Source organism: Vulpes vulpes, chromosome 3 (genome assembly GCF_048418805.1).
Source record: "Vulpes vulpes isolate BD-2025 chromosome 3, VulVul3, whole genome shotgun sequence".
Taxonomy (NCBI): domain Eukaryota; kingdom Metazoa; phylum Chordata; class Mammalia; order Carnivora; family Canidae; genus Vulpes; species Vulpes vulpes.
Genome location: NC_132782.1, coordinates 98,687,538 through 98,704,866, shown reverse-complemented (window position 1 = coordinate 98,704,866; position 17,329 = coordinate 98,687,538). Strand labels below are relative to the sequence as shown.

The window sequence follows — 17,329 nt, the reverse complement described above, 5'->3', positions numbered from 1 at the left end:
ACACAAAAAAGCTTTATGTGATCGTGGAGACAATACACACATTAAAATTCACATTAAGAAAATCTGCTCACCCTTATAAACATTTTTTTTACCTTAAAACATTTTGACCACAGTTAACCCAATTTGCAACAACCTACAAATGTGCATTGATGAATGTAAACACTTTTGTTTGTTCTAATTAGAAGTGGATACCACCCTCTTCCCTCTTATTCCACTGGTAGGTTCTTATCCACCAGTAAACAAAACCAGAACACACAGCCTGACTTTGGTAATTTGTATGTATGATTTCCTCTTTCACAGTTCATGTAATCATAAAAACAGCAAGGAGGCCTTGTCCTTTTCTCTTCCCCCACCAAGTACACTGCACATGCATACATAACCATACAACCAGAGTGAAAATCTGGCCAGCTCATATTCTCAGCACTATCTTCAGAAATATAATCTTATTGTAACATTAAGAATTTCAGAAAGCTCAGGATTTTCACATGGGGCATGTGAGCTGACAATTTTATTGTGCCTGAAAGCCTGCCCTCAATAATTGCTATGAACTCCACAGTAGTAAGACTTTCATCAGGAATGAATCCAAAAGGAATTGACCATGTCATGTATACCAAAGAGGATGGGTTATTTGACCATGTCCCTTTTTGTATTGACAATGTCTATTCACCCTCTATTGTGAATAATTGTTGATGCAGCAATATTTTGTAAATTTAAAATATCTGCAAGATTATTCATCTATCTTGTCTTTCATTTCTTAGGTAGTGTATTAAAGCAGGAAAACCAAGGGATCCTTACCTACTACATTCCCAGCAAGGACAGTAGCTGGGGAAAGGTAAATGTAGAAACCATTCCTTTCTAACATTTCATGTTAAAAAAGCACTAATGATGGGGAGAATATTTGATATCCCGGTATGTGTAATGGGAGAGGAGCAGAGGAGTAAACTAAAGTATGTTATTTTTTTTTTTTTAAAAACCCTAGAGTTTAATTGATTTGTTCCTTAAATCCCATTATTAGTCTGAATCCTTCAAGAGAATGGGGACAGAGAACTGCTTCCTTGCAGATTCTCAATTAAGTTTTCAATCATTTTTTCATCTCCCCCTTTTGTCCTCCAACATTAACTTGGCAGGACTTGGAGTAAGTGCAAGGAGAGGCTCATCTGGGTTGGGCACTGGTGGGAATGACTGCAGTGGTAACTGCACATTTTTATTGCTGTTGTTGCTAAAGGTGTTTGGTATTTTGGAGGAAGCTAAAGAGCAATTCCATTTAGAAGATTATTCCATCAGTCAGATAACACTGGAACAAGTTTTCCTGAACTTTGCTAACCCAGAGAACACAGAAGGTGATTATAATGAAAAGGTACCATGAGATTCACTCCCAACCAGTGACCTTAGGACTCTGTCTATACATAGAAGGGCATAACTATGGGTATGTATATCTTGGTGTAAATAGATTTACATAATAAAGAGCTCCCTAAAGGAGAACATATGTCACTCCTTTGTAGATTTACATTTGTGGCCTATGTATCCAGCACATGCAAATCTAAAGACATTTGGTGAAATTGCTGTTTGTTTTCCTAAAAATTTAAGAGTGCCATTAATCAAGGTTGGAAAAGGACTTCTGAGCATTCTGATTATTTAAACAGAAACATCCAGAAATGGTGGTGCTGTCAAATGGGTCAGCTTGCAGAGCAAGACGATTATGTTTCAGTACTTGAGTTATGGTTAAGAGGAACATTAAGACTGTATCAAATCATCTTTCCCATGGATACACACACAATTTCATACCAAAAAGGATCTAATTAAAATCACTATCAAAGTTGAAGTAGCAGTTAAGTTGGGTTGTAATTTCCAAGACTCAAACCAGGATTCTTCATTTGCAAAAGAATCTTTAAAAAAAAAAAAAGATTTATTTATTCATGACACACACACACACACACACACACACACAGGCAGAGGGAGAAGCAGGCACCGTGCAGGGAGCCTGATATGGGACTCAATCCTGGGTCTCCAGGATCAGAACCAGAGCTGAAGGCCGCGCTAAACCACTGGGCCACCGGGGCTGCCCTGCAAAAGAATCTTTGTACCAAGACATTTAGAGTCCAAAAACATTAAGCAAAGCAATTCTCTAAAATAGTGTGTTTTCTTTCCTCTTCTCTCCCCACATATGATTAAGAAGGAAAGAAGAAGAAGAAATGAAGGAGAGAGGGAGACAGAGTGCAGTTTTTCAGGTCTTGTCCGGGCACATGGAGTCTCCCATCAGCCACTTGAGAAATCTGATCACTCTCAAGATTCATGGGCAGAAGAGCAGACAAGTAGGGATAACTGTTGTCCAGTTGCAAGACAGAAAGAGTTCACGAAGCTGCTCTATTTTGAAATGTTTGTTCAAAGTTTTTGCATTCTCAATTGGATTTTGTGAGTAATAAAATGATACCCAGAAGCTATTCTGTGTTTTATTGTTTTTAGGTTTAACTTTCTATGGGTTCCACTCCATACATGCCATACATCACTGGTGATTTCAGTAACTGCAAAATTTGTTTACCAGGCTGGCCACCTTTAAAACGTGAGAGAGGGAACTCATTTTATTAAGCTATTACTTACTTCTAGTCTTACAGTTGACATCGTTAATGACTCCTTTTGAAATTCCTTTAGTCTGGTAGTCTCTCCGTGCCTTCCAAACCACCACTTACCTTCAAAAAAACAAACAAACAAACAAACAAACAAACTATATGTCAGTTCCTCTACTAAGCACTCTCCATGCATTGCATCCTCTAATCCTACTGCAAACCTCTAAAGAGATAGTGCAGCAATTATTATCCTCACTGCACATGGGAGACACAGAAGGGTGAGGGGTAAGCAAGCAGGAACATCCGCAGTGTACCCTTTAAGAGCCTGAAAACCACATAGCACATTGAACAGGGAGTTTTCTCTGTACGTCCTTAGAACTATTCCAGCACCCTCTCCTGACAAAGCTTAACTTGACAGTTCAAGAGCCCAGATCCATTCGGCGCTGAGAGGCCAGAACCTGATACCTGGTCCAGTAGGGAAGAGAAGCGCCCTCTGATAGAATTCAGAACCTGGGCTCCCAACCATTACGCTACAGTGCAGGTGGGTATTGGGGTGGGGTCCTGCAAAGAAGCAACCATCGACCAATCTGTGGGTGCCCTGTACCCTCTCTCAGAGCGTGAGGCCTCATTAAACTTTTCTCTCGCGCCCTGCCTGAGGCACCCAGACCCCGAGGGCCCTACCCCGTGGCCCAGGTCCCACAGCGAGGCCCAGTGAGTGGGCGGCGGGTCAGGGGAGCGCGCGGAGGACGCACAGGGGTCTCCACGCGCTGAGCAGCCACGGGCGGAGGCCGCCCAGGCCCAGGCAGGAGGCGGCGCAGGCTGCGGAGCGACACACGGGTCGCCCCGCGTCCGGGGCTTTGAGTGGCCCCAGAGCAGGGTGGCGGGCTCCTGTGCCTGCACCTCTGCCAGTTATCTGTTGACCCCCACAGACCGTAGAGGGCAGTGGCCACTGAATCTCCTCCCACTTCCCGCCGCCAGCTACCGGCCTGCGAGGGTGATCAGGCCCCTTGAGGGACGAGGGAGCCCGGACAGGCGGAGGATGACGGGGTCGCTCGGCGCGGGGCAGGGGCCAAGAGCCCGGAAGCGGGCGAACGGCCACGAGGTAGGGCCCTCGGGGTTTGGGTGCCTCAGGCAGGGCGCGAGAGAAGAGTTTAATGAGGCCTCACGCTCTGAGAGGGTCCGGGGCACGGAGGGTGCGGAGACGCGTGCCGCGACGGCCGCAGGGAGGAAGGGGCGGCCTGGGGCTGGGCGTGTGCGCGCAGGCGCGAGGCAGGGGCCGAGGCGGGAGACCAGAGCCTCGCGAGAACTCTCAGCCGGGCGGTTGGGGAAGGCGTTGGGAGGAGGCGCTGTGGCGGGGAGGGCGCGTGTCCCTCAGAGCTGGGGGTGGAGGCGGAGCTGTGGCCCTGGTGGTTTGGAGCCCTGAGCGGTGAGTGTGGGGCCTCCCCGCCTGGCGTCTTCTCCCCAGATTCCCCGGGGAGGCAGGGGTGCTCCCCAGACTCCCCCGGAGGCCGACCCGCCAGCCTCATTCTTGAGTGCAGAGCCCGAAACCCCCCAAGCCCCAGATACGCGGGAGCCCTCCACAGCGCTCCCTGCTGCGCTCCAAAACGACACCCCAGCCCCCTGTATGTAACACACATACTGTAGTATGACTTGCACCCCACTATCGAATGTCAGGGGCCACCACACCCCAGTGTTGGCCCTCCATCCTCACAGGACCTCACTCCCGTCCTCTGCCTGTCCGGGTCCCCCTGCTCTGGGGCATGCGTCCAGGGCTTCCCAGGGAGGAGAAAGTGCCCTCCGCGTCAAAGACACCAAAGCAAGCACAGGAAGTAAGAGATACTTCTCTGGACCCCCAAACAGAGAAGCTAAGAGCCTGAAGCCCAGGGGAGCGAAGGGAGAGGGGGAAGCTGGCTCCCCGCTGAACAGGGAGCTGGAGGTGGGGCTCCATCCTGGGACTCCAGGATCATGACCTGAGCAGAAGGCAGACCCTTAACAGACTGAGCCCCCAGGTGTCCCTAACCAGAGCAAAATAAACAAAATTTTATTTTGACTGTTGCAAGTACTTGAAAGGCAGGGCTCTGGAGGCACATGTGGGTCTCCGCCTGCTGAGTCCAGAACTTATGTGCTGTGTGACTGCCCCAGTCAGCACAGGACTGGGGTACTTAAAAACAAGATGTGTTTCTCACAGTAGGACACACTGAGTAACTTCCTGAGGCTGGGAAGTCTCAAAGCTTCATACAGGTCCCATGTGTGGTGAGAGCCTGATTTCTGATTCACAGACAGGCCTCTTCTCACTGTGTCCTTCACATGATGGAGGGAGCAAGGGAGCTCCCTGGGGCCTGTGTCATAAGGGCATTAATGGCATTCATCAGGGCTCCATCCTCATGACCTAATGGGGCTAGGATTTCAACATACAGACCTGGGGAGGCAAGGAGGACACGGACGTTCAGGTTACAGCAATGACCCAAGGTAAATAAATTGTTTGATTTCACCGATCTTGTTTCCTCATCTAAAAGAAACTGGACACTGCTTGTACCCATTTCTGAGGTGATTAGAATATTTCAACTGACGGAACACAGTAACGGTCCAATAAATACAGGAAAGGAACATGGAAGTTAAGTGATGCTGGAAGCTCACATGTCTTAGTTTTCGTCTGCCAAAGCAAGAATTGCACTGAACTATGTTAAACAGGCAAGGAAGACTCCATGCAAGGAGGTCAGTCTGAGCTCAGTTCTGCTGAAACAAAGGATGGGAAGGTGTGTGAGGGCTGAGTGAGACAATGGCAGTGTGCTGGAGGACTGTAGAGGGGAGGTGGACCTGTAGAACACATTGAGTAACTTGCTGAAGTTTGCTCCCGTGGTTCTGCAATCAGGCCATGTGTGCTTGCTGGTTGGTGCCTGTTAGAAGCTAGTGCCTGCCCTCCCACAGAGACTGGGAATAGGGGTGCTATCTTCCTTGAGGATTACATTTCAAAGGATGGCTCCCGGGTCCCTGCAAAAGACAGTTTGGCATTACAAAAGAGGAAAGAGGCTTGGAAAAAGAGCTACTTATGTTTTAAACAGAGAAAGGACCAACAAGCACATGAGAAAATGCTCCGCATCACTTGCCATCAGGGAAATACAAATCAAAACCACAATGAGATACCACCTCACACCAGTGAGAATGGGGAAAATTAACAAGGCAGGAAACCACAAATGTTGGAGAGGATGTGGAGAAAAGGGAACCCTCCTGCACTGTTGGTGGGAATGTGAACTGGTGCAGCCACTCTGGAAAACTGTGTGGAGGTTCCTCAAAGAGTTAAAAATAGATCTGCCCTACGACCCAGCAATTGCACTGCTGGGGATATACTCCAAAGATACAGATGCAATGAAACGCCAGGAGTGCACCCAATGTTTATAGCAGCCATGTCCACAATAGCTAAACTGTGGAAGGAGCCTCAGTGTCCATCAAAAGATGAATGGATAAAGAAGATGTGGTAAATGTATACAATGGAATATTACTCAGCCATTAGAAACGACAAATACCCACCATCTGCTTCGGTGTGGATGGAACTGGAGGGTATTATGCTGAGTGAAATAAGTCAATCGGAGAAGGACAAACATCATATTATCTCATTCATTTGGGCAGTATACAAAATAGTGGAAGGGAATAAAGGGGAAAGGAGAAAAAATGAGTGGGAAATATCAGAAAGGGAGACAGAACATGACAGACTTGTAACTCTTGGAAATGAACAAGGGGGGGTAGAAGGGGAGGTGGGTGGGGGGGTTACTGGGCGATGGGCACTGAGGGGGGCACTTGGGATGAGCACTGGGTGTTACTCTATATGTTGGCAAATTGAACACCAGTAAAAAATAAATTTATATAAAAAATAGAGAAAGGATGTGTAATTACAAGTTTTCTAAAGCAGATGCCCAGAGAAAAGGGTGATCAGGACCTAGAGCCAGGGGGAGCCTGTCTAAACATTAGTCCAGCTCAGGAACATTCAGGCCATCTTGGTCACGTCATTTTATGCAAAGTAGGCAGAAGATTTAAAAGGAAAGATACCTCTGTTTTGGCAGAATTAAGAAAGCTGCTGTGTTTCATTCAGTACGGCTTGGTGCTTTTCAGAACAGGAAGTGTAGTCACTGTAAATCTCATCTATAAGCAGTGTAATGGCTTCATTTTCAGTAATCCTGTTTAATTGGTTTTTTTAGAGCCCAAACATCAATAGGTTGCCTAAAGTTTTTAGACCCCTAGGTTCATGGCTCTCCTACTACCTCCCCCTTTCTTTCCCACCCTAGTGTTGCATCCAGGTTTGCGGGGACAGGAGCGGGAGTGCATCTAGTATTTCAGGGCCAGTATATCATGAGTGAACCTGTTCCTTGTCTGGCTCTGTGGAGTCGGACTTCTTCAGCTGGAAAATTCTCCCAGATCTGTCTTGGAGATGGTGAAGGAGGTGGGATGACAGGATATAATGAAGCCTTTTCCTCTTTGTGCACATTTCAATTCATTTGTGTTACCTAGAAAGGACAAATGATAAGAACTAGACTTTGTCCTTTTAGGCTCAGGTATTTCTCTCTCTTTTTTGAGACAAAAAGAAAAAAAGTTGAATGGGGGATACTAAAATTGTACTTAGGTGCAAACTTATAGTTAGTATTTCAAAATATTACCCACTATGGGAGCAAGAGGAAAAAGGCCTTGGGGCAGTCAGTTCTTCAGGTAATTCTTCACAGATTTCTAACCCCCAACGTGTGAAGAAGTAATTGAAAAAATGATACAGGTGGGTTGTATAGAATTCAAATCTTATCAACATAACAAATTATAGAATGTGTGAATCTCCTATATGTCACTCTTGAAAGACAAATACTGTCAACACATTGGAGTATATTCTGCCATTTTTCTTACATATTTTTACAAAAAAGTATTTATATTATATAGAATGTTTTTCATCTTTTCCCCTTATGTGATATATTATCCTCTCATGAAAGTACAGTTTTTTATCCTCCTCCTTGAAGCAAATGAATAGGATTTCATTGAAGGGATTGTTTCCATTTTATCTTACTATTTCCAGTGTTCTGAATGATTATCTTTCTTATGAATATTTGTTTTGCTGTGGTTTTGTTCTAGGAACTGCTTCTGTGGAGGGGGGGTTCTCTTTAAGACTTTAATCAGCAGAAATCAGTGACATTTCTCTACACTAACAATGAGACTGAAGAAAGAGAAATTAAGGGATCAATCCCATTTACAATTGCACCCAAAAGCATAAGACACCTAGGAATAAACCTAACCAAAGAGGTAAAGGTCTATACCCTAAAAACTACAGAACACTTCTGAAATAAATTGAGGAAGATACTAAGAGATGGAAAAATATTCCATGCTCATGGATTGGAAGAATTAATATTGTAGAAATGTCAATGTTACCCAGGGCAATTTACACATTTAATGCCATCCCTATCAAAATACCATGGACTTTCGTCAGAGAGTTGGAAAAAAATCATCTTAAGATTTGTGTGGAATCAGAAAAGACCCCGAATAGCCAGGGGATATTAAAAAAGAAAACCATAGCTGGGGGCATCACAATGCCAGATTTCAGGTTGTACTACAAAGCTGTGGTCATCAAGACAGTGTGGTACTGGCAGAAAAACAGACACACAGATCAATGGAACAGAATAGAGAATCCAGAAGTGGACCCTCAACTCTATGGTCAACTAATATTCGACAAAGGAGGGAAGACTATCCACTGGAAGAAAGGCAGTCTATTCAATAAATGGTGCTGGGAAAATTGGACATCCACATGCAGAAGAATGAAACTACACCACTCTCTTGCACCATACACAAAGATAAACTCAAAATGGATGAAAGATCTTAATGTGAGACAAGATTCCATCAAAATCCTAGAGGAGAACACAGGCAACACCCTTTTTGAACTTGGCCACAGTAACTTCTTGCAAGACATCCATGAAGGCAAGAGAAACAAAAGCAAAAATGAACTATTGGGACTTCATCAAGATAAGAAGCTTTGGCACTGTATTTTTTCAATTAATCAATGTATTATAGTGTTCAGTACTGGTCTTCCACCTCCTCGGTTAAATTTATTCTAAGGTATTTTATTCTATTTGATGCAGTTGTAAATGGGATTATTTTCATGATTTCTCTCTTTGTTTATTGTCAATGTATAGAAATGCAACAGATTTTTATATATTTATTTTGTGTCCTGCAGCTTTACTGAATTCATTCTGTTTTAGTGGAGTCTTCAGGGTTTTTTAAATATGTGGCACCATATCATCTGCAAAATGTGACAGTTTTCTTTCCTTCAAATTTAAATTCCTTTTATTTACTTTTCTTGTGTGATTGCTGTGGTTTCCAATGCTATGCTGAATAAAAGTGGGTATAGTGAGTATCCTTGTTTTGTTCCTGATCTTTTAGCTTTTCACAATTAGTATGATATTAGCTGTGGATTAGTCATATATGGCCTTTATTATGTTGAGGTATGTTCCCTCTGTTTTCATTTTGTTGAGATTTTTTTTAGCATAAATGATTGTTACGTTTTCTTAGGTGTTTTTCTGCATCTATTGGGATGATCATATCATTTTTATCTTTATTTTGTTAATATGTTATATCACATTGATTGATTTGCAGATGTTGAACCATCCTTGCATCCCTAGAATAAATCCCACTTGATCATGGTATTTGATCCTTTTAATGTATTACTGAATTTGGTTTGCTAATATTTTGTTCAGGATTTTTATATCTATGTTTATCTGGGATATTAGCCTTTAATTTTCTCTTTTTTGTGATGTGCTTGTCTGGTTTTGATACAGAGTAATGAAGGTCTTTTTAAATAAGTTTGAAAGTGCTCCTTCAGTTCTTTGGAAGAGTTTGAAAAGGATAAGTATTAATTCTTCTTTCATAGTTTGTTAGAATTCACCAGTGAATCTATTTCTGGAGTTTTGTTTGTTAGGAGGTTTTTTATTACTAATTCAATCTTTTTCTAATAATTGGTCTATTCAGACTTATCTATTCATAGTTCAGTCTTGGAAGATTGTAAGTTTCTAGGAGCTTACTTTTTCTGGGTTGTTCAGTTTATTGGTATATAATTTTCCATACTGGTTATGATCCTTTGTATTTCTGTGGTATCAGTTGTAAATTTTCTTATTTCATTTATGATTTTATCTGCACCCTCTCTTTTTCTTGGTGAGTCTAGCTAAAGGTTTTGTCAATTTTATCCTTTCAAAGAGCTAGCTCTTAGTTTTATTGATCTTTGCAATTGTCTTTTTAGTCTTTCATTTATTTCAATTATAATCCTTATCTCCTTTGTTGTAATTTTGATCTTTGTTTATTCTTTTTTTGAAGTTCATTTAGTTGTAAAATTGGCATGTTCATTTAAGATATCTCATTTCTTGAGATAGGCCTATATTACTATGAACTTCCCTTTAAAACCACTTTTACTTCATATCATAGGTTTTGGTGTATCATAATTCTGTTTTCATTTGTCCTCTGGGTATTTTTTTTAATTTCTCCTTTGATTTCTTCTCTAAACTAGCTGTTGATGAGTAATATGTTGTTTAATCTCCCTTATTTGTATTTTTCTCATTTCTCTCTCATAATTGATTTTAGTTTTATACCATGGTGTTAAAAAAGATGCTTGATATGATTTCACTTTAATTTATTGAGACTGTTTTTGTAGTTTAACTTGTGATCTATTCTAGAGAGTATTCCATGTGCACCTGAGAAGAATGTGTATTCTGCTGCTTTTGGATGGAATATTATTTATATATATAATATTTGATGTAATGTGTTAAGGTGTTTCCTTATGAGTTTTATGTCTGAATGACCTATACGTGAGGTGCTAAAATCCATATTGCTGTCATTTTTCTCCTTTAAATCTGTTAATATTTGCTTTATATATTTTGATGCTCTGATGTTGGGTGTATATATATTTATAAATGTTTTCTTTCCTTGATGGATTGACTTTTATCATTATATACTGTCCCTCACTGTCTTTTATTATAGTCTTCATTTTAAAGTCTGGTTTTTTTAATGATTTATTTTTTTAAGTAGACTCCACATCCATTGTGGGGTTTGAACTCATAACCCCAAGATCAAGAGTCATAGGCTCTACCAACTGAGCCAGTCAGGTGCCCTTAAAGTCGATTTTGACTAATATAAGGATAGCTACATCTGCTTTCTTTTTGTGTCCATTTACATGGAATATCTTTTCCCATCCCTTCACTTTTATTGTCTATCCTTAAGTGAGCCACTTGTAGGCAGTATATAGGCATACATGTCTCTCTCTCTCTCTCTCTCTTTCTCTCTTTTAATACAGTCAACCATTCTGTGTCTTTTGATTGGAGAATTTAGCCCATTTATTTTAAAGTAATTATTGGTAGGTATGTACTTGTTGCCATTTTGCTAATTGTTTTCTGGTTTCTCTCTATTCTTTTCTTCTTCTCTTTATCTCTTTTCTTACAGTTCAAGGACTTTTTTTTTTTTTTTTTTTTTTTTTTTAGTGTTTAGATTCCTTTTTCATTTTCTTACTCTAAGGTTTTGTTTTGTGGTTGCTGGGTCAAAAATGTCATCCTGTGTATAACAATCTATTTTAATTTGTTAGCAACTTAAATTTGAACACATTCCAAAACTCTACATTTTTTACTCTTTTCCTGCTTTATTTTTGTCACTTTTTATATCTTATATTTGTGTCTCTTAACTATTGTAGTTTTCATTAACTTTACTACATTTGTCTTTTAACCTTCTTGAATAGCTTTTATAAGTGATCAGTCCACTAACTTTACTATGTATTAGGTGAAACAGCTACTGAAGGAGTGGCTTTCTTTATGTAATGATCCTCATCCTCCAACTTTGACCTGGATCTCTCAAATATTTATGATTATCTAAACCACTTGATTTATTCTTGATATGCCTTTGATTAAGGTATGCCAAGACCATCCATGATTCAAGAGAAGAAATCTCATTTAGCACCTACTTTGAGGCTGATTGGAAGCCAAGTCTAGGCAGCAGCTTTTAAAGTATACAAATATGTACAGTTCTGTGGGACCACAGTAATAATCTCTGCTGGCCTCCAGACCAGGAGATCAGGAAGTATCATACCCCTGAGCCACAGTTGTAAAAATTGAGATTCCAATGAGTGTATAAGCTTCTTTCTGGTAAATCTCACTGAGCTGTGAAAAGGATAAGGGAATGCACAAGAATGGTGTTCTCCCTGCTTACATTCCCCGGGACCACCTATACTTAGCCTCTTAGTGTATGAAACCTGAAGTCTGTCTCTCAGATTGAAATTCCAGATTAAGTAAATAAACCTGTTTTGCAGGATGACTAGGGTTGTGTTTCAGTCTGCTTTCTGTGCAGTGCCCTGGGAATGGTGATCTACAAAGAACTGTCTTTCCATGGAGCTCTGGAACACCAGGGCCCTCTTGGCCACCAGGGCCAGGCAACTGAGGGGTGACTCCTTGTGGATTACATGCTCCTGCTGACTTTAGCATGGCAGCTGGAGATCATCTAGGGTAGGACATACTTTCTGGTTTCAGAAAGGCAGCAGGAAAATGTGTTGGCTACATGTGCCCACGGGCTTCATCAGTGCAACTGAAGAGTGCCTTATCTTTGTATGCATGCTGGCTTTAAGTTGGGAGTGGGACAATACCATAACTGCGTGTACTCACCAATCCCAGCCAGAGTGAAGGGGAATGTTGCAGCTACCCTGCTTGCAGACTTTAGCTGGGAGAGAGAACTCTGACTGTTTGTGTTTGCCTGCATCACCCATGCAATGGAGGAGTGCTGCAGGTACTGTCTGGCCTCAGCAAGTGCTGTGACTGCTCACCCTCCCCCACCCCAGCAAGGTGGTTGGGGATGCTGTGTCCAAGCTCACCTACCTGTGCTAGCAGGCTATGTGGAGAGTGAGGCAATGGCATCTGCCTGTGCCTCTGTCTCTGGGGTACATCTCAACTCTCCCCTGCCCCTCCAGCTGATGCCACTTGATATGAAAATGAATCTCTTTCACATTTTGTCTAGGGATTTTTCATATTACTATTCTTTCACTGGGTCTCAGGGCCAGTGAGACCATATGCAAGCACTCCAGGAGGGAACCTGTTTCTTACAGCACTTCAGGACCCCTGGATGTCAGTCCCATTGGTTTTCCAAGCCAGACATTCTGAGAGCTCATATCTCCAATGCAGATCCCAGGGGTCAGGATGCCCAATGTAGGGTACCAACTCCTTGCTCCTCTGAGAGAAACACCTATCTGGTGATATCCTTCCCTATGTATATTGCCATGCCAGAATGGAGTTTTTTGTGAGTCCTTGTTTCTGATTCTTTACCCCTTTCAATGTGGTCCTTATATCCTTTGTTATGAAAAGCAGTTCATCTAGTTTCTGAGTTTTTTCAGAGAGAAATTACCCATATATAGCTGTAGATTTGGTATGTCTGTGGAAGGGGGTGAATTCAGAATCTTCCTTCACTGCCGTCTCTATTCTGACAGTCCATTGACCTCACTTCTTTTATACTAATTCTTCCTTCTTTTTGATTGAGTTTGCTGTTGAAGCTTTCTGTTGAATTCTTCAGTCATTATGTTCTTCAACTCTGAGATTTTGGGGGTGGGATGTGGGGTAGTAGTTTTTACTTTTTTATGTAACTTTTTATTTTGTTTATGTGTTGTTTTCTTAATTTAATCGTATATGTGTGTTTATTGTAGTTCACTGAATTTAAGAGCATTATTTTGAATTCTTTGTCAGACACTTGGGATAGACCGCCTATTTTTAGTTAGTCATTGGAGTTTTATTTTCCTTTGGTGTTGTTATGTTTCCTTGATTATTCATAATCCTTGTGGCCTTGTATCTGTGTCTGACATTTTAGGAAGTAGGTACTTCTTCCAGTCTTTCAGACCTGCTTTGTCAGGCAAAACCCTTCACCAGTTAGCCAGTCCAGAGTTTCTGGGTGGGTCATCTGGTGGTGTCCACAAATGGGCAGTCCACAAATGGGGTAGGCTGATCTGGTGTCTAGGTCAGCAGTTGTAAAAGCCTGGTATTTGGATACATGGGAACCTGCCTGGTACCTAGTTCTATGGGGGCAGGCTTGGCACTTGAATCTTTGGTAACAGACGTGGGACCTGAGTCCATGTGGGTAAAACTAGATCCTGGAGCCATCCAGCACCCTGGACCACTGTGGTGAGCCTAGTGACAGGTCCATGGGGACTGGTCTGGTACTGAAACAGGTCCGAAGCCTGGTTTCACGGAAGCCAGCCTGGAGACTGGAGCCATAGGTACTGGCTGGACAGTAGGGTGACCTGGAAATCTTGACCATAGGGGTCTGTCTATAACCTCAGAGTGCAACATGGAGGTTGAGTCTGTGGGGATTGATATGGCCCTGGGGTGGGCCGGGTACCTGGGTCCATGGGAGCTGGTCTGGTGATGGGATAAACCAGAAACCCAAATCTCTGGGAACTAGGATGTGATTTAGGTCCACAGAGGCCAGTCTGGTGCTGGAGTAAGCTGGTAGCCTGAGGTCACAGGTGCCCACCTGGAACCTGGGTTTATAAGGAACTGATTGGAACCATAGGAGCCACCATGATCATAGAATTGGCCAGCATTGGGGTTATCTAGGAGCCTGGGTTTACAGGATCCCACCAGGTGCATGGTGCTGTGAAACTGGCTGGCCTCAGGATGGACTAGGAATCTCCTGCTATGGGAGCTGGCTGGTGCTAGAGTAGACCCAGAAGTTAGGTTTCTGGGAGTCCACTGGGAGCCTGGTGCCGTGATAGCCACGTAGGGACAATCATAAGATGGAGATTACATCTTCAGCATATAGGAAGTTTAAAACTTTATATATATATGTAGAAATAAATATATTGTACATAATATGTAGTTTCAGTTATAGTGCTATATATGTATTCCATGCAAGGACTTTATGTGCACCTTATCTTAATAATTGTTCAATTTATAAAATTCATATTTTTGTATTATAGATATATTCAGGGAAAAAATCCATAAAATACTGTGTATTTTAGTGATTTCAAACATTTTCTTCCAGAAAGCCGGAAAAAAAAAAAAAAAAAACCTCAGCCATTCTCTGAACATACCTTATAGTTTTATGCTATCTTGCCTTTCTTCTCATCATTTTCTCTGTTTATTGAAATCTAATTTATTCTTTTGGTTCCTAATTGAGTTCTGCCAGTTCTAATAAACCTACCACGAGCTAATATAATGAATTAGCTTTTCTTTCTGTATTTTTGAGCTGTCTTTACTCACATTTCCCATATTTTATTGTGTATTTTCAGTATTGTTTTAGGAAGCAGGTGTGACTCTCAGTTCATAAATTATGAATGAAATTGGATATAAAAACACTGTGTAGGGGTGCCTGGGTGGCTCAGTTGGTTAAGCGTCTGCCTTTGACTTAGGTCATGACTGGGTCCTGGGATTGAGCCCCATGCTTGCTGAGCGGGCAATCTGCTTCTCCCTCTCCCTCCCCCTTTCCCCACCGCTCATGGTCTTGCTCTGCTCTCTCAAATAAACAAAATAAATAATATCTCTAAAAAATTATGTATTTTCAAGTTTTCTTTATTGTACAATATATAACATATATAAGACTATTTATATAAGCAATATAAAATATATAATAAAGAAATTCCTACTCATCTTTTTACAGTATTAAATAAGAACATCTCTAGGATTTAGAGCCACTTATCGTATTAGCCTCTCTCCAAACAGTCTGTAAGTATTCTGATATTTGGAATAATCCTTTCCTTGCTTCAGTATACTTCCTATGAATGTATTCCCTTTTTTAAGATTTATGTGTTTATTAGAAATAAAGAGTGAACAAGCAGGAGGAAGGGTGAGGGAGAGGGAGAGAAAGAATCTCAATCTAACTTCCTGGGTCTCCATCTCAAGATCCTGAGATTATGACCTGAATCAAAACCAAGAGTTGAATGTTCAATTGACTGAGCCACCCAAGCACCCCCTGTGAATGTATTCTTAATCACTATGTGCTGGAGTTTTACCTTTTGAACTTCAGCTAAGTGAGATCCTAATGAACATACTCTTCTTGGACTTGATTTTTATGGGTCAGTTATATGTTGGGATATTTTTTTATACTGTGTGTAATTGTAGTTCATCCCTGTCATTGATTTTCAGTATTCTGTTGTATGAATATACTACAGTTTCCATTCCACTGTTGACTTTTGGGTTGTTTTTAGGTTTTTTATATTACAAATAGTTATATTAAGTGTACTTATGAATATTTTTCTTGTGTGTACATACGTTTTATTTGGATAAATATATCATTATGAAACCATTCTCACCATCATTCTGTGAAAGAATTAGGATTCAGCCCTAATACCCACAGACATATAACTATTTGGAGAAATGGAACCACATCTTACTTATATTTTAAACATATTAGAATCTCATCAGATATTAAGTAAACTAATATAAAAATAGAAACTATTATTTTCCTATTTCAAATATGCTACCAATATTTGAGGATGATTAAGAATGAAATTAGGAGAAAGAAATAATTCTGTTATTTGTTTGATGTTCACATTATTAGATAATATAAAACCTTTCACATACCCCTGGAGTTAAATTGTAGAAGAATGGATTTATTGACATTCAACCAATTTGCAGTGCTCCTCTGGAAAAACTTTACCTTAAAGGTAGGTGAAGGCATCCATGTAAAATGTTCATAAATAGCTTTGTTTTTCAGTTCAGAGTTGTGGATGTGTCCGTCCATACATACTTTTTGAAAAAGTCAATTCCAGAGCTATAGGTTGCTTTTCCTAATGTATAAAACTGACTTAATCAGTAGTACAGTATGACCTATAAGCAAGTTGGGAGGGGAGGAGGTAAGGGTGGGTACAAGATAGTCTAGGAAACACTTGGTTGCTCCAGAGTAAACTTGGCAGGAGTTTAATATCCTAGAGCTATCCATATGCATTGAATGTGTATTTTTGAATTAACCAACATCATCTTTTTGTTTCTTTTTTAGAGGAGGCAGGTCTTTACTTTAATATTGGAAATCTTAACAGTACTGGTGTTTCCAGTGATGATTTTGCTATTCCGTAAACTTACTTCTATAAACGTTGTCGGACCTTACAATTATACTTCCCAGCCCATCAATACTTTGCCACCTTTCCTCAAAAATCCTGAAGATTGGGAATTGATTTATGTGCCTTCTAATATTGATGTTGTAAGTGAGATCACGGAGAGTATGAAGAGGAATCTGAACATCAGTGTAAAAGGTTATAAATTAAGGTTTTCTATAAAACTTATTAAGTTGGTTTTCAATGGAGTAAATCAGTGTTTTAAAAAAGAATAAAATTAGAGAAATTGCTTGTCCCAATTTTAAAACTTGCAATATAACTATAGTTGTGAAGACAGTGGGATATTGGTGGAGGGATAGATTCATAGATCATTGAAACAATACAGGCATACCACAGGGAGGTATTGCAGGTTCAGTTTTAGACCACTGCAGTAAAGCAAATATCACAGTAAAACTAGTCAAATGAATTTTTTGGTTTCCCAGTGTGTATAAAAGTTATGTTTATGCTATACTGTAGTCTATTAAGTATGCAGTAGCCTTATGTCTACAAAAGCTATGCATGCCTTAATTTAAAAATACTTTATTGCTAAAATTGCTAACCATTATCTGAGCTTTCAGCAATTCATAATCACTGATCACATATCACCATACAAATAATGATATGAAGGTTTGAAATACTGCAAGAATTACCAAAATGTGACATATAGACATGAAATGAGCAAATACGGTTGGAAAAATGG

General features: G+C 40.8%; 2 protein-coding genes across 4 annotated transcripts in view; both read left to right on the top strand.

Moving 5' to 3' along the window:
* Positions 1 to 2,437, top strand: part of LOC112908325 (phospholipid-transporting ATPase ABCA3-like) — a 135,188-nt gene extending 132,751 nt beyond the window's left edge. The window contains exons 24-25 of the mRNA XM_072751292.1: positions 759 to 832; positions 1,226 to 2,437. Coding sequence (XP_072607393.1) covers positions 759 to 832; positions 1,226 to 1,366 — 215 coding nt within the window. The 3' untranslated portion in view covers positions 1,367 to 2,437. The remainder of the gene's footprint in view (positions 1 to 758; positions 833 to 1,225) is intronic.
* Positions 2,438 to 3,547: 1,110 nt separating this feature from the next.
* Positions 3,548 to 17,329, top strand: part of LOC112908324 (phospholipid-transporting ATPase ABCA3-like) — a 92,249-nt gene continuing 78,467 nt past the window's right edge. For 2 of the 3 annotated variants that reach the window (XM_072753691.1, XM_072753689.1), the window contains exons 1-4: positions 3,856 to 3,990; positions 15,198 to 15,262; positions 16,098 to 16,203; positions 16,536 to 16,788. In XM_072753691.1, coding sequence (XP_072609792.1) covers positions 16,144 to 16,203; positions 16,536 to 16,788 — 313 coding nt within the window. In that variant the 5' untranslated portion in view covers positions 3,856 to 3,990; positions 15,198 to 15,262; positions 16,098 to 16,143. Of the gene's footprint in view, positions 3,667 to 3,855; positions 3,991 to 15,197; positions 15,263 to 16,097; positions 16,204 to 16,535; positions 16,789 to 17,329 lie in introns of those variants that run through there. The other variant, XM_072753690.1, reaches the window with a different exon arrangement.